General features: G+C 40.3%; 1 protein-coding gene and 1 long non-coding RNA gene across 5 annotated transcripts in view; one reads left to right on the forward strand and one right to left on the reverse strand.

Moving 5' to 3' along the window:
* Positions 1-460: 460 nt before the first annotated feature.
* On the reverse strand, positions 461-4706 carry LOC308563080. 2 transcript variants are annotated; one of them, XR_013999739.1, is made up of 4 exons: positions 3996-4579; positions 3368-3563; positions 1460-1548; positions 461-930 (listed from the first exon to the last, which is right to left on the reverse strand). It is a non-coding gene; the product is annotated as an uncharacterized lncRNA (long non-coding RNA). The 2 variants fall into 2 exon arrangements; XR_013999738.1 differs by lacking the exon at positions 1460-1548 and having other exon boundaries at positions 3996-4706.
* An 86-nt stretch (positions 4707-4792) lies between these two features.
* The window catches only part of RBL1 (RB transcriptional corepressor like 1), a gene marked incomplete at its 5' end in the record, with an annotated part of 69933 nt that continues 55647 nt past the window's right edge, over positions 4793-19078 (forward strand). For all 3 annotated transcript variants that reach the window (XM_081149785.1, XM_081149786.1, XM_081149787.1), the window contains 6 exons: positions 4793-5083; positions 8141-8274; positions 16972-17172; positions 18290-18354; positions 18455-18583; positions 18701-18861. In XM_081149785.1, the coding sequence (XP_081005911.1) occupies positions 4793-5083; positions 8141-8274; positions 16972-17172; positions 18290-18354; positions 18455-18583; positions 18701-18861 (981 nt within the window). The remainder of the gene's footprint in view (positions 5084-8140; positions 8275-16971; positions 17173-18289; positions 18355-18454; positions 18584-18700; positions 18862-19078) is intronic.

Raw genomic sequence — 19078 nt, forward strand, 5'->3', positions numbered from 1 at the left:
AAGTCTATTTATTTCACTACTCATACTTCATTTTCTATTCAAAAAAGCTCAATTTAGAGTTAAATGGACATGCCACTGGATATTAAGAAAAAAGTAAAAACAACACAAATCCTGATAAAAAGTAGGGTGGGCATGTGGATAAAAGGGATTTTTTAAAAAAGCATGCAGATGAGGCTTGGTCTGACGGATGTGTCTTCAATACTAAGCTGCCTACATTTGATTCAAATGGTAACAGTGAACCCGTGAAGTACTGAGAAAGTGACATGATATAAATGCTGCTTGATATAAAAACTAGACTAGAAACTTAATGTAAAATGGATTGAGAAAGAAAAATATAAAATGTTGAGACAACTAGAAACCCGGTGGGGGAGGAATCCACAACCTTTAGTGATTAGGTGTAGGGGATAAAGGGGCAGGCAAGTCAGTGACAACAAAGGACAGCAATGGGCTTGTGTTTTTTGGTGAGTATGGCTGTACTGTTTATTGAAAACCAATGACAGTTTAGTTACCGTCCAAAACAGGAGTGGAAAAAAGGTACTGCTTAAATCTGCTTTATTTCATAAGGGATATAAGGGAGCTGAAGAGTATCTCCCTTTTATCTTGGCATCATTTCCAAGGTCTATATTTCCTAATAATTCAACTTAGGACGGTCTGAGAATTACAACATAGCAAAAAGAAATCACAGAAGCAAGTGATTAATTGGATGTAAAGAGTGACAGATCAGGTGAATCAAGAGATAGGAGATGAAATGGAAGGCTTTACATAGATAGGATATGACTTACTGAAAGTCCAAGTCCAGCCCTGAAAAGGAGAAAAAAAATGAATACTGTTCCTCAGTTTTTGTTTGGTGGATGACCTTCGTGAGGTGTTTCTTTTCTTCTTGGATCACTTTCAAGTGAGCAATGCCCCTTAGGTTCAAGTCTAGATGATCTGAAAGTCACAGCAAAGGAAGAATGAGTATCTCGCACAGAGCAGGCATTCAGGAAACACTTATGGAATGAAGAAATGAAGGGTTTCCAAGAGTCAGTGTGCATAAATTGGGAAAAGAATCAGGAGGATTGGGTCTAGTAGTAAAGAAAAAATGGGCTATTGTACATATACTGCAACTCACTGCAAACTGAACTACTAAAAAGATGAAAAATGAAGCAATCAATCTCCGGTTTTGTTTGGTTTATAATTTCTGAGAGCTGTTAACTGTTACCTTGGTTTTTTTAAGGCCAGAATTACTCTCTACAGTTCAGATATTGGTGGCGGGGGGTGGGGGGTGGGGTGTTTGTTAGATACTGCAAAGGCAAAAAACTTGAGGCTTCTCAGCTCTTGTTATCTTGTCCAGGACCAGCTATGAAAGCCAGGATCCCATGAGAAAGATACACCTTTATTCCATTTTTCCTCAAAAAATTCCAACTACAATGTCTGCATTTGACAGACCCAGTGATGTTTCTCAACAATGGTTCCAAACCTTTACTACTTTACTGCAAGTTGCTCCATTTTCCACTCAGTAGAACACCTGGCAGGTCTGCTGAATCCAGATCACCTTCCAGACAGGAGCTATGAAGAGGAAGGCCAGGCTCTGGATTCCAGGCTTGCCCACCTTTTCCAGGGCCTGGCCATATCAATGATCTCTCACTCTCTCTTTTTATCTTCAGTCTCTCTCTGCCCGTTTCTGTCCATGATTACTCATATGCTTGTGTTTCCCCTATCATAGAAAATATCTTTTCTTTTGCTTCTTCACAAAACTTTTTAAAGAGAAGTTTTTACTTCTTATCTCAACTTTCTGACCTTCCATTAGCCACTTGGCCATAGTAATATGGCCTCCATTCCCACTGAGCTAAAGAAAACTGCTCTGGCAAAGGTCACTAAATATATGAGTGCACTCTCTTGGGAGCATGCCTGTACTTTTCCCTTTCCCCCCTTTCCTCCCCCCAGGCACGTTACCTTTGCCTTTCTCTCTAAGCTCCAAGGGCCCTTCTTTTGCCTCTGTAACGTGTTTCCTGAGCCTACACAGCCCAACTGGCTCACTTAAAAAACACATACACACACAAAAAACCCAAAAAATATATGAATGCTAATATATGAAGTCTTTAAATTCTTCATCCTATTTGAATTTTCTGCAGTGTTGGACTCTGTGGAATACTTCTTTCCTGAGATACCTGCTCTTTGTTTTTATACCTCTCTGGCCAGTTTTTTCATTCACTCCTCAAATTCTGACCATCCCTGAAGTGATGGGTTTCCTAAAGTCTCTTCTCATACCAACACACTCCCTGATATGAATCTCCTCCTTTAGATTCAGGTTCTGCATGAATATTCTCAAATCCTCATGTCCTGGCTGTGTCCCCATTCCTGGAGCTCTCTCTCTTTGTGTTTTTAATTTTAAAACCGAACTTTATTTAAACTTTTGGGTTTTGAAGGCTAATAAATAATACACAATCCACTTTCTCTCAGACTAAATGTCGGAGGTCAGAGTTATGGGCTCTGTTCCAAGGCCTGGGAAGAGTCCTGCCTGCTGATCTGACACATACGTAGGGGCTCCTCTCCGGAGCCAGAAAGCACTAAGTCTCTTACAGCAAGCGATGGAGCTCTCTCTTAAAAAAGCAGTTTTATTAGAAAACAAATGAGCCACTACGAGATGACTTTCATCCATCTCACTTCCACTAATCCTGACATTTCTTTGCTGACAGGAAAGGGAGTTAGGAGGGCTGATAAGCCATGTTACAGACCCCTTGGCACTGGAGATAGACTGCCCATAAACAATCCTCTAAGTAAAAACTCATGGGAGGAGAGTTTCTGTGCAGACACTATGTGATGAGATGATCCTGAAGTCAGCTGCAGGAGCAGCTTCTAGAAGGAAGCCGAGTTGGAAGTATCACGTGGGGAATTCAGTTTGAGCTTTTTGGGGGGAGTTTGAGTTTTTACTCATTTAAGACCCAGCTCGCACCCAAGTCCCAAAGGGCCACCTTCCAGGGTCCGCTAGCTTCCTCTTTAAACTTCTGCAAGCATCCCAAACACAACAGTGAGAGAACTGCTCTGATCCCTCTGCCTATACTCCCATTCTAGTTCACAGCATCACCTTTCACCTTTTTTGGCCCAGATGGAAACCTATGTTATTGGGGACTCCTCCCTCTTCAGAAGTGCCCCCTTCGGTTCTAGGCCAGAGAACTTTCTCAGGATGACTCAGCCAGCCCCCTACCAACTCCCTCCCTTTAGTCTCTACCTCATCCAACCCGTGTGTTACAACGTAGCCAGAGAAACCTGTCCAACGCATACCCATCGTTAGTCACCATCTTTTAACAACCCCACCCCCACCCCACCCCGCCCATGAATAACGTCCAGGTTTTTAGAGGGGCATAGGAGGTGATTTGCAGCCTACCTGCCCGGTCTTCCATTTTCATCTCTGGCGACTCCTTCCCTCATCCAAGCAACAATGGACTGTACTTTTCCAGACACACCATGCTGATTATGTACGGAGTACCAACTACCAACCAGGCGCTCCTCTAAACTTTGCAATGTAGTGAGCATAAAAGGAAGGCCGTGCTCTCGTGCAACTCATGTTTTAGTAGGAAGGGCTGGTGAATGCACAAATAAGAGAATCTCAGACAGTGATAAGGCGCTAGGAAGACAGCGGGGTGGAGGGTGAGGTCAGTTATCCTAGACAGTGCTCAGGGAGGGACCGAGAAGACAACACTGAATTGAACTTGAACCATAAGGAGGAGCCAGACCAGCAAAGATCTGGCCGAGGGTGTTTGGGGCCATCTGATCAGCACGTGCGAAAGGCCCCGAAGCACGCCCTGGCTGGGCAGCCGGGCACGGTGAAGGTCCCGGAACAAAGACGCCAGGCTGAAGGTCGCCGCACACCTGGGGGTGGAGCGACGCCCTAAACCGCGCGGGGCCGGTCACGCGGGGCCTGCAGGGCGCTGACAGGCGTTTGCACCTCGTTCCACAGGCAAGAGGAGTCTTTTGAAGGATTTTTAGTGAAGGACTGGCGCGCTCTGACTTACCTTTTTTAACGAGCTCCTCGGGCTCCTCCTTTAGAAGCGGGGGTTTTGGTGGAGCAGAAAGGGAAGCTCCAGAACCAGTTCCACGCCTGCAGGCTTACGCTCCGGCCACTCCTCAGCCTGCAATGACTTCCCTGGGACAGTCCCCAGGGTTCGGGGAGCCGAAACGGGGCCCCCTTCCTGCGTTTCTCTGAGTCCAGACCAAGCCACGTTTAGCGACCCAGAAGACATGAGGAGGCGTCCCCTAATATCCTTGCTTCACCAACACCTAGCTTCAGTCATTAAAACGCACCCCTTACTGGGCGCAGGAGACCCTGAGGAGAATCCAACAAGCCCACTCCCACCTCCACCCCACCGCGTCCCGCTGTGGAGGAACCACTTTTTTCTGTTCCTTCCTCCATCTCCTAACTCAAGGGGCAAGTCTCAGACTGCGTTTGGCGCTGCGGAGCAGTGACACACCAGGCCCACAGGTTGGCGGGACAGAGGAGCCTTCTTTCCAAGGTGAACAAGGCCACCTTGTCATAAACACCCCAGCCCTCCCCAAGCCAAAGGGGCGCCGACACCAGGGCGGCGCCCAGGGCTTCAGGGCAGAACGTGGACTACAACTCCCAGCAGTCTCCGCGCAGAAGCGCTGATCCCTCCGCTTACAATTTGTCCCGCCGGCAGCGCCCGCCGCTGCTCGCCCAGAGCCAAATCCAGGTGTTTTTCGGGACAGGAGTTCCGTCTTCTTATCACATGTCCGAAGAGGGGCCTCTTGGAGCCCTGGAGGAGAGACGGACTTTTTTTTAGGAGAAACGCGGATGCAGACCATCGGGGAGCCGTCGCCCCAGCGCTACGATTTTCGCGCGCTTTCGCGCAGGTGGTTGTGGGTTGCGCGCCCAGGAGCGAGAAAGGAGTGGGGGTCTGAGGTCGCGCCGCCCGCGGGGCCTTCGAAGATGTTCGAGGACGAGCCGCGCGCCGAGGGGGCGGCGGTGGTCGCCGCGGCCGGGGAGGCGCTGCAGGCCCTGTGCCAGGAGCTGAACCTGGACGAGGGGAGCGCGGCCGAAGCCCTGGACGACTTCACCGCCATCCGGGGCAACTACAGCCTAGAGGTGAGCGGCAGCAGGTGGGGCGGCCGGCCCCGACCCTCGCCAGGCCCCACCCCGGCTCCGCCCCTGCCCTTCCCCGCGGGGCGGTGGGAGTTTCCCCACCGAGAGGGGTCGCCGCCCAGCCGCGCACCGCAGGGCGCGAAATTGGAAGGGCGAGCGTAGATTTTTTTTTTTTTTTTTTTTTTTGAGGCGGGAAAGTGAAGTTCGGAAAAGGAGAGGATTGTCCAAGGTCACAAGCCCCTCAGGGGTCCCCTAGACTCCAGACTAGACTTCCCTCCATCCCGCCAAACGCCACAGACGTCATGGCACTGCCCTTAACTCTATTTTAAAAAACCCCACACCAAATACTATAATGATAGAAGCGAAAATGAATCGTGTGCCAAGACATCACTGCCCAGCACTTTTAAATATGTCGTCTCTCGTAGTCCTCGCTGCAACCCCTGGGACCAGTTGCGCGATCCCAGTTCCGTAGATGGGAAGCTGAGCCCCTAGGAGGTTAAGTTGCTCACCCGCCTGAGGTCACGTGGTGGGTGGTGGAGCCCGACTGGGGCGTCCGAGCCCTTTAACCCCGCGGCCCTGCGCCTCCCCTGGGGCGCGGGCGGGCTGCTCTCGCCGCGGCGCCGCGCTGCCCGGCAGCTGGGGCAAAGCCCGCGCTCTTTAGGTGCTCTCAGCTCCGGCTTCCTCCGCTCTCCCATGGGGATACTTAGATTGTCCTGCTGCTGTAGCGCAGCGTCTCTGGCTGTCATTATATATGATAGAAAGGAAAATAAATGTGGGCTGTCATTATCAGATCTTCCCCAACCATTCTTGCATTTGGTCTTCACCACAGCCCTGTGCGCACGGCAGAGTAGTGAGTATTATACCTGCTTCCCAGGTAGTATCAAGGCCCAGATGGTTGTCCTGCCCTGGGTCGTTCTCATAATTATTCTGGGAACCCAGATAAGCACAAGCTCTGTGTAGGGATAGAATGGTGATGGAGTGTATTTCAACAGTTACTCCAGTGGCCTTAGAGTCAAAGGCTTTCATGATCCAAAGGGGCTGGACTCACCCATAGAGTGCTCCACTGACTACCCAGTGAAATAATTAATTGCTGGATTTGAAGGCAAAGAGTTGGAAATGTGAAATTGAGTGTATGCATCCTATATAAGGGAAAAACACCCGAGAGTCAGGTATGTCTCCCGAGTAGTACTGGATAGACTGGGTAGAGGACAGTGGTCCTCATCCGTGGGTGGCATGACGGGAAAGCTGAGGAAAGAATAAGGAAGTAAGGGATATTATGGATTATGGCCTCTCAGCGACAACAAACTGATTTTTGAAAGGCAGAAAGCGTTTCTGACATCCCAGGTCCTCCTTTGGTCTTAGTGAATAAGCACTTACTGAGCGCCAACTCTAGGCATTAAACTAAACACGTCTTTCAGATTCTTGACTATGCCAAGTGTTCCCACTTACATTCTTTCTCCATGCCATTTCCTCTACCTGAAAACTTTCCCCTCAACCCCCATCCCGGGGAAAACTCAAGAGCTAGATCTCCAGTTAGGCAGAGTTGATCGAGACAATCTTAAATGCTTGATTTAAAAAGCATAGACGTGTGAATTAAGATTTTTCTGAGGGTTTTTTTTCTACCCAGTGTTTTATTTTTGTATTTCTTTCTTTCTTTGTTTTTGGTGAAAGGCTCCTGAAGTTGGCATTTTCATGTATCTGCTGCTTCCTAAGAACCCATCTCCCCAGCCATACCTCTCTCTAGTCTACCTGACAAGCTCCAGCTTACATTTTCCCCTCCTCCCTTACATTTTGGTGATTTGACACTTAATGATTTTAAGTCTCTGAACCCTTCCCTGACCTCCAGTCACAATCATGTTCTCTACGCTATATTCTCCCACAACACGTCATCTTCATTTCTTCTTACAGCATGTATCTCACCAACTATAGATAATAGTGTCTGTTTTTCTTAGCTCTAGCCGTGGAGTTCCATGAGGTCAGAAACCATCTTTGTATTTCTAAGACCTAGCATCAAGGACTCAAGATAAATAATATGGGTGACTTTAATTTTTTAAGGGGAAAAAAATCAAAGCAATAATTTTGGTACTTAATTTTTTTTATCTTAATGGTGTATCGAAAGGCTCTATAACACTTGGATGCTCTTCCCAAATAATTTATTAATCAAATCTTCTAAAAATATTCAACCTTAAGCTTACCTACCTCTTGAATGCCTTGAGCAAATAAGATTTATCATTACTTTACAGTAGGAGCTCTGGGTTTTAGCTTTATTGGTGGCCACTCATTTTTCCCCACCCCTTTTGGATTATTGCAAGAAACCTGTCAGCCTTTTTATCCTTCTAGAGTCTGATCTTAAAGAGGATCTGCAGAATAGTGAATAGCAACAGTAGAATGTTGTGCTTTGAGATTTCTAACTCTTAATCCTTAAATCTCACGTATAGTTCGGCCATGAAGTCACCAAGCTATTCTAGCGTGGAGATGTGTCAGGTATCTCAGAATTAAGTGTTGAATTCTCAAGTGTTACCTTTTTTGTAGCATTGTAAATTGAGATACTTGCTAAAATAGAGAGATTGGGGTAAATAATTCCCCAGATTTTTACCTCACAATCTCCTTTATGTTGTACAAGATAGGTATTATTTTTTACATGTGATTCTCTTGCCATCTTTCCACTCTGTTGTTTCCTTTCTCTGCCAAACTGGTTAAAAAAAGATGGAAAGGAATTTCAGCATCATTAAGGCCATGACTGGTGTTTTAAAATCGAGAAAGCTAATGCTGAGAAATTTTAAGACAACTCTTTTGGTAGTATTGTATTTGGGGTATAGGTGAGAGATCTAGCTTTGGATTAATACTGATTTAGCGTGTAACACAGCACTGAGAGTAAGAAGTTTTATACCCGTTGCTGCAGCTAACTAACCTTGGTGACCTTAGGCAAATACTCCACCTCTCTGGCTTGTTAATACAGAATGAATATTAGACCAGATGATTCAAAGATCTCTTCTAGTTCTAGAATTTAAGCATTTTAGCATAATAAGTTCAACTTGCTGTTTGTCTTTTGCCTGCCAGGGAGAAGTTATACACTGGTTGGCATGTTCATTGTATGTTGCATGCCGCAAAAGCGTCATTCCCACAGTTGGAAAGGGTATCATGGAAGGAAATTGTGTTTCACTTACCAGAATACTACGTTCAGCTAAATTAAGGTAAAGCATTTTGATTTTTCAAACATTGTTTTATAAGTCCTAAATTTAATTTTAGAATTTAATTTCTCTTTATTTTAAAACATTTAACTTTATTCTATTCTGTTTGTTATCACATATTCTTTCCCAGTTCTCCTTCCACTGCCTTTCTTCCTCAAATTCTTAACTTCAGCCTAAAGCCTCTGTACTAAATCTTTTTTATCTATAATTTTGCATTAATTTTTTAAAATTTGAAAATAATTTGAAGCACAAGGCATACCCATATACCCTTGATGCAGATTCACCTATTAATATTTGCTTTATCATTTGATCTTTTTCTCTCAAATAATATTTTTTTCCTCAACCATTTCAAATTAAGCTGTGTACATTATAGCCCTTTACATCTAAATACTTGAGTGTGTGTTTCCTTAAATAAGTGTAGTACAGTTATCAACTCCAGCAGCGTTAACATTGATACAATAATTTTATCTAACTTGTCATTTCTATTCTAGATTTTTGTGTGTGTTTTTTTAATTCTTATCTGAGGATATTTTTTCCATTACTTTTCAGAGAGTGGTAGGAAGGGAGATTTGGGGGGTGGAGAGAAACATCAGTGTGAAAGAGACATATCCATTGTTTGTCTCCCACACGTGCCCCGACCTGGGGCGGGCAGTGAACCCACAACCCATGTATGTTCCCTTCACAGAATCAAACCTGCGATCCTTCAGTGTGTGGGCCGGCGCTCTAACCACTGAGCAACACCAGCTAGAGCTCTAGTCTAGTTTTATTGATCCAATAATGTTGGTTTTTTTTTACATTTTATTTTATTATTATTTATTTATTAATATATCTTTATTGATTTCAGAGAAAGGAAGGGAGAGTTGAAACATATATGATGAGAGAGTCACTGATCAGCCACCTCGCACTTCCTCAACTGGGGATCGAGCCCACAACCTGGGCATATGCCCTGACTGGGAATCGAACCACAATCTCTTGGATCCTAGGTCGATGCTCAACTGCTGAGCCATGCCCAGCTGGGCCCAATAATGTTCCTTATAGCATTTTTTTTTTCTTTAGTTACGATCTCTAATTTAGAATCAAGCAGTACATTCATTTATGTCTCTTTAATTTCCTTTAATCAGGAATATTTCCACTGCCTTTGTCTTTTATGACATTGACATTTTTGAAGAATATAGTCCACAACTACCCACTCCCTTTTTAAATACATTGTTCCTTATTTTGGATTCATCTTGTGTTTCCTTATGATTAAATAGATGTAGGCTCTACATTTACAAATGGAAAACTACATAAGTGATTTTGTGTCCTCAGTGTATCACATCTGGAGGTATATGATATCTATATGCCTCTCATCGGTGATGTTAATTTTGATCATCTACTCAAGGCATTGTCCCGTTTCTTTCCTGTGTAGTTAATATTTTTCCCCTAGAAACTACTGAGCAATCAGTATCCACTACAGTATTGACTGTAGCTTTTACTTGCCTCTTGTATCAACTGAATGGAACTAATTGCCTGGATACAAAACAGAAGAAATGGAGTGATCCAGATCTGGATGGTCTGTTTCTGGGTTATTTACCTGTGACAAAACTTTTTGAGGTAGTTGTCTATTTGCACTCCTGGGTTTCCAGGATATAAGAGAAACAAACTTTAAAGCCCTATTCAGAGAGGGCAATTAGGTTTCAGTTCATGCTAAATTTTTAAAAAATTATTCTTTTTTCAGAATAATTTGTTACCTCTAAATGGAAAAATAATAAAGTAAAGGCAAAATTTTAAAGTTTAGTATCAATTTTTTTCACTAATGATAAAAAGAAAGTATAATTGCCTGGCTGGTGTCGCTCAGTGGTTGAGTGTTGACCCATGTACCTAGAGGTCACCAGTTCAATTTGGTTTGATTCCCAGTCAGGGCACATGCCTGAGTTTTGGGCTCGATCCCTAGGGAGGGGCTTGTGGGAGACAGCCGATCAATGTTTCTCTCTCATCTATGCCTCTCTCCCTCTCTCTCTCTCTCAAATCAATGAAAACATATTTAAAAAAAACAAAACAAAATATAATTAAGATTGATGGAGTTCAGGTAATTTTTAATTGAGCAATACCTTATCCATTATAGTATAAAACAGTCTGATCTTTTTCTGTCAGATTATTTCTCATCAATGACCATATAAAAATATTAAAATCTTTGTAATAATTGTTAGGGAAATTGAACAAAAAAGAATAATTTCAAATTTAGAGCAGCACAAGCTTATGATAAAAATTTCAAATAATGGAGAGTAATTAATGGAGATGGGTGATGGTGAATGTACTTAATGCCACTGAACTGTACTTTTAATAACTCAGTTGGTTAGAGCGTCATCCTGATATGCCAAGGTTGCAGGTTTGCTCTTGGGTCAGGACACGTACAAGAAACCACCAATAAATGCATAAATAAGGGGAACAACAAATCAATGTTTCTGTCTCTCTCTCTAAAATCAGTAAATTGGTTAAAATGGTTAAAATGCTAAATTTTATGTTACATCAGCACATTTTTAAAAAGATTTAAAATTTTTCAAATAATACAAAAAGGTTGAAAGTAGAAAGATGTCTCTTTTCTCACCTCCCAGAATTAACCACTATTAACAGTTTACTGTTAATAAATTGTTAAACAGGAAAAAAATTGTTTTTCAGTTTTTTGGTTCTTTTTTTAAAAACAAATGAGATCGTACTATAAGTATTGTTCCACAATTGTTTTTCTTTGATATTCTGTAAATCCATACCACCATATGCAGCTCAACCTAATTTATTTTTTAATGACTCTAGAATATTTTCAGATATAAGGATTTTTTTATATTTGCACAGCCCCTTATTGGTGGACATTTAGGTTGTATCCAGTCTTTTGCGATTACAGATAAGTGAACATCATTGTAAATATATATTTTAGATAAATTCCTAAAAGTGTATTGATGGGTCAAAGGATAATTGTGTTTTAAATGTAGATTGATAATTTTAAAAAGTTTTAAATGTCACATTCTTTTTACTTCAATTATTGTCACCTGAGGATATTTTTTTTACTGATTTTAGAGAGAGAGGAAGGGGGGAAGAGAGAGAAACATCAGTGTGGGAGAGAAACATGGATCAGTTGCCTCTTGTATGTGCCCCAACTGGGGATCCAACCCGCAACCTAGGTATGTGCCCTGACCAGGAATTGAACCCGCAACCTTTTTAGTGTATGGGAAGATGCTCCAATAACTGAGCCACTCAGCCAGGGCAAGTGTCACATTCTTTTTTTTCTTTTTTTTAATCCTCACCTGAGGATATTTTTTTTTATTGCTTTTCAGAGACAGCAAAAGGGGATGGGAAGGGGGAGAGAGAGAGAAACACATCCATGTGAGAGAGACACATCAATTGGTTGCCTCCTGCACATACCCCAACTGGGTCCTGGGATCAGGCCTGTAACCAGGGTACATACCCTTGGCCGGAAAGGAACCTGGGACCTTTTAGTCCACATGCCGACACTAACCACTGAGCCAAACCAGCTAGGGCAAGTGTCACATTCTTAATTGCTAAAAGAACCATAGACCAACATCATGTTCATTCAGAAAAATGAAAAAAAGTTGCAAGTGGTATTGTTATTTGCATTTATTTATTATAATACTTTGGGTTATTTTCAAAATTTCAACTTTAAATGTAAAATTTTACATGATTGTGTAAATCTTTATAGACATGGGAAAATACTCATCAAATATTGTTAATAAATCATACTACAAAATACTATACAGTGGAACCTCAGTCATCAAACTTAATTCGTTCTGGAAGGCTGTTTAAGAAGCAATTTGTTTGGCCCGGCCGGGCATGGCTCAGCGGTTGAGCGTCTAGGATCCAGGCGATCTGGGTTCTATTCCTGGTCAGGGCACATGCCCGGGTTGCGGGCTCGATCCCCAGTTGGGGGCGTGCAGGAGGCAGCCAATCATTGGCTTTCTTATCATTGATGTTTCTATCTCTCTCCCTCTCCTTTCCTCTCTCTGAAGTCAATAAAGATATATTAAAAAATAAAAAAGAAACATTTTGTTTGAAAACGGAATCATTTTCCCCCATTAGAAATGTAAATTGAATTAATTTGTTCCAAACCCTTAGATTATTCCATTTTAACCTTTCTTATATACAGTTCATGTCTAATGTATTGTTTAATCTATAAACACTTTTCTTAAATTTATTGAACCGCCCCCTACTATCCTTAGAGGAATCACTTTCAGCACTTGTTCCAGCATGCAGCATCTTCACTTTTTCACCTATCATTGCCTCTGAAATGTCACTGGCAAAGTGATTTTTGTTTATCCAAATCAACAACAGTTTGTCTACTTCTTCAGTTGCCAGTGATCATTGTTTTGTGAGTACTTTCATACCCTTAGCAACATCAGCACACTTGATGGCCTCTTTGTGTTTTAGAATTGTGCTAATGGATCCTAGCTGGTTTGGTTTAGTGGTTAGAGCCTCGGCCTGCAGGCTGAAGAGTCTCAGGTTCAATTCCAGGGAAGGGCACGTATGTCGGTTGCAGGCTCAATTCCCTGTGTCAGCCAGGGTACATGCAGGAGGCAACTAATCAATGTATTTCTCTCACATTGTTGTTTCTCTCTCTTTCCACTCTCTCTGAAAAGCAATGGAAAAAATATCCTTGGGCGAGGATTAAAAAATTAATTAATTAATTAATTTAATTGTGCTAATGGTCCATTTCAGCAGCAACAAAAGCAAACAAACAAACAAAAAAGCATGAAAATATTCACAGCACAATTTCCTGAGATGTTAACAACATGAAGTTTAGCAGTAAACTGACTAGCATTCTCTCCTTTGTTTGTAGTCTGAAAGATGCTTTTTGACATGCTGATGTATCAGCATGAAAGGATTGTCAGGTTAAGAACTACTGAAGTTTTGTTCAAAAAACAGAGACATTTTTTCCATGAACTACTTGGTCGAGAACAGAATTGTTCGAGATGGGAGATGTTTGAGAACTGAGGCTTAACTGTATAAGTACAGATTATAGATACATATGTAAAACTTGCAGATTTTTATTTTGTTCTTAACCTGTGTGCCAGGCACTGCTTGTGTGCTAAAGGTTTGCATGTCTTTATCCACTTAATCCTCACAGTTAATCCCATGAAACAAATCTTATAGATAAGGAAAGCGAGTCATCAAGAGGTTAAATTATTTCCAAGAGGCCATATACCTATTAAATGGCAGAGCCTCCCAATTCCATGCTATATTACACATGTATCTATGCACAAATATAATATTATTATGTCTCTGTTTTGAACTTTATTTATATTCAGCTTCAGTTTGCCAAAAAAAACTTAAAGCAACTTCCAACTTTAAAAAAAATGTTTCATGTAAAAGTTTCTTTTGCTGTTAAGTGTAGTATTAAAAAGTAGTATCTGTTGTGCAATTAAAAATTTTAATTCATTTTAATAAAGACATTGTCTGCATCTCCTTTTTTAAGTATTGAAAAGTAATTTTCCATATTCTTTCACAAGTTTTTCAATAACATGATTTACTTTTTTTTTAAATTTGTGGTTTAAGTCAAGATTACTTTCATTTATTATTTTCATATTGTAGTAGAACCCAAATGAAAATTTAGTTCTTGAGTTTTTTATACTAAGTAATGTTTTATCTTTTGAGTGTCTTTAAAATTCAGTAGTGTGTTTCACTTGGGACATATGCACCATATTTTTTATTTCTGCTCTATAAATTTGTTTTTGTTGTGTGTGTGTAGTGAAATATACGTAACATACTTGACCATTTTTTAATTTTTTTTTGAAAAAAATTATTTTTAAAGAGAGAGAGAAACATCGATCAGCTACCTCCCATACACGACCTGACTAGAGGTTGAGCCTACAACCTAGGTATGTGCCCTGACCTTCTGGTTTATGGGACAACGTTCCAACCAAATGAGCCACCCCACCAAGGCCTATTTTAACCACTTTTAAGTGTACAGTTCAGTGGCAGTAATTGCATTTACATTGTTGTCCAACCATCACCACCATCCATCTCCAGAACTTTTCCATCATCCCAAACTAAAACTTTGTAACAATTAAACAGTATCTTCCTTCTTTCCCCTCCTGCTAACCTTCATTCTACTTTCTGTCTCTCTGAATTTGACTATTCTAAATACCCCATGTAAATGGAATCAAACAGTATTTGCCTTTTTCGTGACTGGCTTATTTCACTTGGCATGATACCCTTAAGGAAGGACACAGCGTATGAATACTTAGCATAATGTCTTTAAGAAAATGGCTGATTCGAAAGCTAGGGCAAACCTATATTTTCTTTTTAAAAATTAAATGTATTGCTGTAAAGCTGGTTAATAACTTATATAAGTTTTAGGAGTACAATTTTATAATACGATATTTGTATACTGTGTGCTCACCACTAAAGCCTAGTCTTTTTCTGTCACCATAATATCTGACCCCCTCTACCTTCTTTCTCCTCCACTCACCTCCTTTCCCCTCTGGTGACCACCATTCTGTTGTCTGTATCTCTCTTTTTTTTTAAATTTTATTTTTGTTTAAAATATTACACTGTTGTCTATATCTCTGAGTCTGTTTGTTTGTTGTTTTTTGTTTTATTTCCCATGTAAGTGTGAAGTCAAATACAGTTCTTGTCCTTTTTTATCTTATTTCATTTAGCATAATGCTCACAAACCTATTTTTTCTAATGAACCTGGAATAGAAAGTAAGGAAGTGCTCAAAAAAATGTTGGGGACATATCCAAGGGGCGTAGGAGCTAACTTGAGAAGGTTCCCAGAAGTAGCCAGATCTGGGATAATTTGAGCATCAAAATGAATAGGGACAGTTATGGATTATAATTCACTGAATACATTTATACTGATGATAAATAGGGAGAAGGGAAACCTCTTATATTAAAATGCCAATTAATAAATATAGAAGAAATGATAGAGTTAGGAAAAAGCTCACCATTTTGCAACCTCATAGTAATGATTGAGGGAAAAATCCTCAGTGAATGCTAAAACTAGGGCATAATAGTTTGATGAGGAGCAGAATATTTATATAATTCCAAGGAGTCTCCTCAATCTCTAATTACAAAGGGAAAAACAGTAACTTGGAGGTGAAAAACTGGACAGATCCTACCTAAATTAAGTGCAGAATTATCAATAATGGGACAAATGGATATGATCCACTGAGAAGAATATGACATCACTTATGTAGTACTCTGTCAGAAATACATAGGCTAAATTTAATGAGGGAAGCATGAGACAAACCCACATTAGGGACATACTACAAAGTAAGATCAGTGAAGTGATAGCAAATGCTATGTTATTTTGTTTTTAAACACTCTGATGCACTTTGTTCCAGGTTAGAACAGCCCTTTGGGGGATAGCAATAAGTACAATGGATTTGTATGGGGATGTATTAGTCAAGTCTCTTGTTTATAAAAAACAAATAACAGCTATCAACTCTGGCTAGTTTAAGGAGAAAAGAAATTTACTAAAAGGATATTGAATCATTGACAAAGTCTTGAGAATAGCTTACAGAGTCCTTAGGATGACTTAAAACATTAAACTTGGAAAATGTCCAGGAACAAAAGGAGGCTGGCTACACAGCTAAAGAGTATATCACAGAGTACATCTAACAGGGACACACCTTGCGTGCCCAGCAGTGCCATCCTGGTTATTGCCACAGTATTTGTCCCTTAGAGCAGAATATTGCTATTTACCCCTTCCCCACTTCTCTGCACCAACAGCTCCAGGTTCAAAATGCCGAACATCTATCAAATCAAGGACCTCAGGTTTTATGCCTTCACCCTAACTTCCAGTGAAGCCGATGTGTCTGTTAGAAGGCAAAACTCCAAAGTGGGGAATTCTTCACACAAGGAAAGGATTTCACATGCTCAGCATAGCCTATCTCCAAAACAAAGTCCTCTATAAGGGACTATAGTTTGTCAGTCAAAATATTTAGTAATCTGTCCTTTTTTTCCCCACTGGTTTTGTTAAGAATCTTTTAAAGAGACTCAGAGTCTCGCATTTCAGTCAGCAGGTCTGGAGTTTGAATATCTATGGACAATTAGCTAATGATGTCTTCCATCACCTTTTAAAAAAATTACATGTGCCATTCTCTGTATAGCTCTAGACACTTAAGTTTTAACACTACAGATTTTCATTCTAAAACCATGTTAACATAGACATAAAAAATGTACCCATAAATGAATAAGCCAGAAAAGTGGAGTAGTAATCTATTAAATTATTTTCTGGGTATGTACTCCCTTCTTAGTTTATATTTAATGGTGAAACTGCACATTGGAACATAAACATTTGAGTTTCATTCTTAACCTGTAACTGTCTCTTACTTTGTGATCAACTTCTAGAATCCACAGCTTGGAACATTCTGTCTTTACTCAAACTAATTTTGTAAACTCATCAATCTGTTGACTAACATTTACTTAATTTATATTTGGATTGTCTAGGTGCTGTAGGTAGATAGGTACTGTCACTCCCTGCATAATAGAAGATATGGTATGTAATGACCACTCATTCAAAATCTACATTCCCATGGTGATTGTGGGAACCAACGTTATTTCATAGCACGTGGGGAGTGAGGTTTTCTGCCTTTTTTTTTAAATAAGTTCAGGCTATTTAATAAAGATTCTTAGCATAAATAGGAGTTTCCTTTTCCATCCATTATAAGGACTCATTTTAAAGTTGCTTTTTTTCTATTTGTTTAGTTTAATACAGTTTTTTAATAAAATGAAGAAATGGATGGACATGTCAAACCTGCCACAAGAATTTCGTGAACGCATAGAAAGACTAGAAAGAAATTTTGAGGTGTCTACTGTAATTTTCAAAAAATTTGAGCCAATTTTTTTAGATATATTTCAAAATCCATATGAGGAGCCACCAAAGTTACCACGAAGCAGGAAGCAGAGGTGAGACTCTTAATCCTTATATCATTGACATAAAAGTTATGATATAAAGTTACTAAGGGAATTTGCATTTTTAAAATTATCATTATTTTAAATACGTTTTTATTGATTTCCGAGAGAGGAAGGGAGAGGGAGAGAGAGATAGAAATATCAATGATAAGAGAGAGTCATTGATTGGCTGCTTCCTGCATGCCCCCCTACCAGGGATGGAGCCTGAAACCTGGGCGTGTGCCCTGACTAGAATCAAACCATGACTTCCTGGTTCATAGGTTAACGCGCAACCACTGCGCCACGCCAGCTGGGCAGGAATTTGCATTTTTAAAAATCTACTTTTTACCAGAGGTATCTGTAAAAACTTAAGTTTCTATTAAAATCCTTTTTTGTTTGGTTGGGTTTTGTTTTGTTTTGTTTTCCAATGACAGCAAAAATAATTTTTTCTTTTTTGGGACGGGGGTACTTTTTAAATCATCATCCATTTATTTATTTATTTATTTTAATTTTTTTTTTAAATATATATCTTTATTGATTTCAGAGAGAGGAAAGGAGAGGGAGAGAGAGATAGAAACACCCATGATGAGAGAGTCATTGGGGATTGAGGCCCTCAACCTGGGCATGTGCCCTGACCGGGAATCGACCCTCGATCTCCTGGATCCTAGGTCGACGCTCAACTTGCTGAGCCATGCTTGGCCGGACTATTATTTTTTTTAACTTATTTTATTGTTGACAGTATTACAGATGTTCCTCATTTGCCCCCCTTTACTCTCCTTCCCCCTTCCCTCCAGTCCTTCACCTGTCTATTCTGTGTCTATGGACTATGCATATATGCTTATAAGTTCTTTGGTTAATCTCTTCTTGCCCTCAAATAATTACCCATATCTGGAAATTCAGGGTAATATTTTCTTTTTCTTTTTTATGTTCTGATTATTTTATGCAGATCAGAAAGGCTTATTTAAGTTTGTTTAAATTAACCAGAATTCTGTCCTTTCTGAGTGGAATTTTATATGTAATTTGACTTTACTATTGTTATTTATATTTATTGTTTCAATTTAAATGACAGCTGTGGGGTGATATTTAGCAAGTTAATCATATAAAAAGTACATTTTCCCCCCCCTTTTTTTAGGAGGAGTCCTTGCAGTGTTAAGGATCTCTTTAATTTCTGTTGGACACTCTTTGTTTATACTAAGGGTAAGGTGATACTTTCAGTGGTTTTACATTTCTATTGTGGTTACTTGGTGCTATTTGATGTGAGAGGTTTCTGCTTTTTATGTCTCTTTTCCTTACAAAGGTAATTTTCGTATGATTGGAGATGATTTAGTAAACTCTTATCATTTACTTCTGTGCTGCTTGGATCTGATTTTTGCAAATGCCATTATATGCCCAAATAGACGAGACTTGCTAAATCCATTATTTAAAGGTAAGAACTTATTTATTTTCGAAAAAGGATTATCAGTTTTTAGAAAAAGAGTTTTAAAAGTTGACCATATTCTTTTTCCCTTTTCCCCCTGTTGCTTTTTATACCCTGTCAAACTAGGTTTGCCCTCTGATTTCCATACTGCTGACTTTAGGGCTCCTGAAGAGCCTCCCTGCATCATTGCTGTACTGTGTGAACTGCATGATGGACTTCTAGTAGAAGCAAAAGGAATAAAGGAGCACTACTTTAAGCCATATATTTCAAAACTCTTTGATAGGAAGGTACTGTACTTATTATTAAATGACTGAGATTTTTAGGGATTAGCAGCAGCAACCTCAAAGGAAGAGACAATGTTTTAAGGACTCAGAGTCAAGATTTCCAGGTTTCGGTCTCTGCTGTGATGCAGAATTGGCCTATGATCTTCTGTGATGTGAGGAACTGAGTCATTGAAGAATGTGACCAATTGTGTGTACTGTCAAGTAAAAATAACACTGTCAG

The sequence above is a fragment of the Miniopterus schreibersii genome, assembly GCF_964146895.1.
Source record: "Miniopterus schreibersii genome assembly, chromosome: 10".
Taxonomy (NCBI): Eukaryota; Metazoa; Chordata; class Mammalia; order Chiroptera; family Miniopteridae; genus Miniopterus; species Miniopterus schreibersii.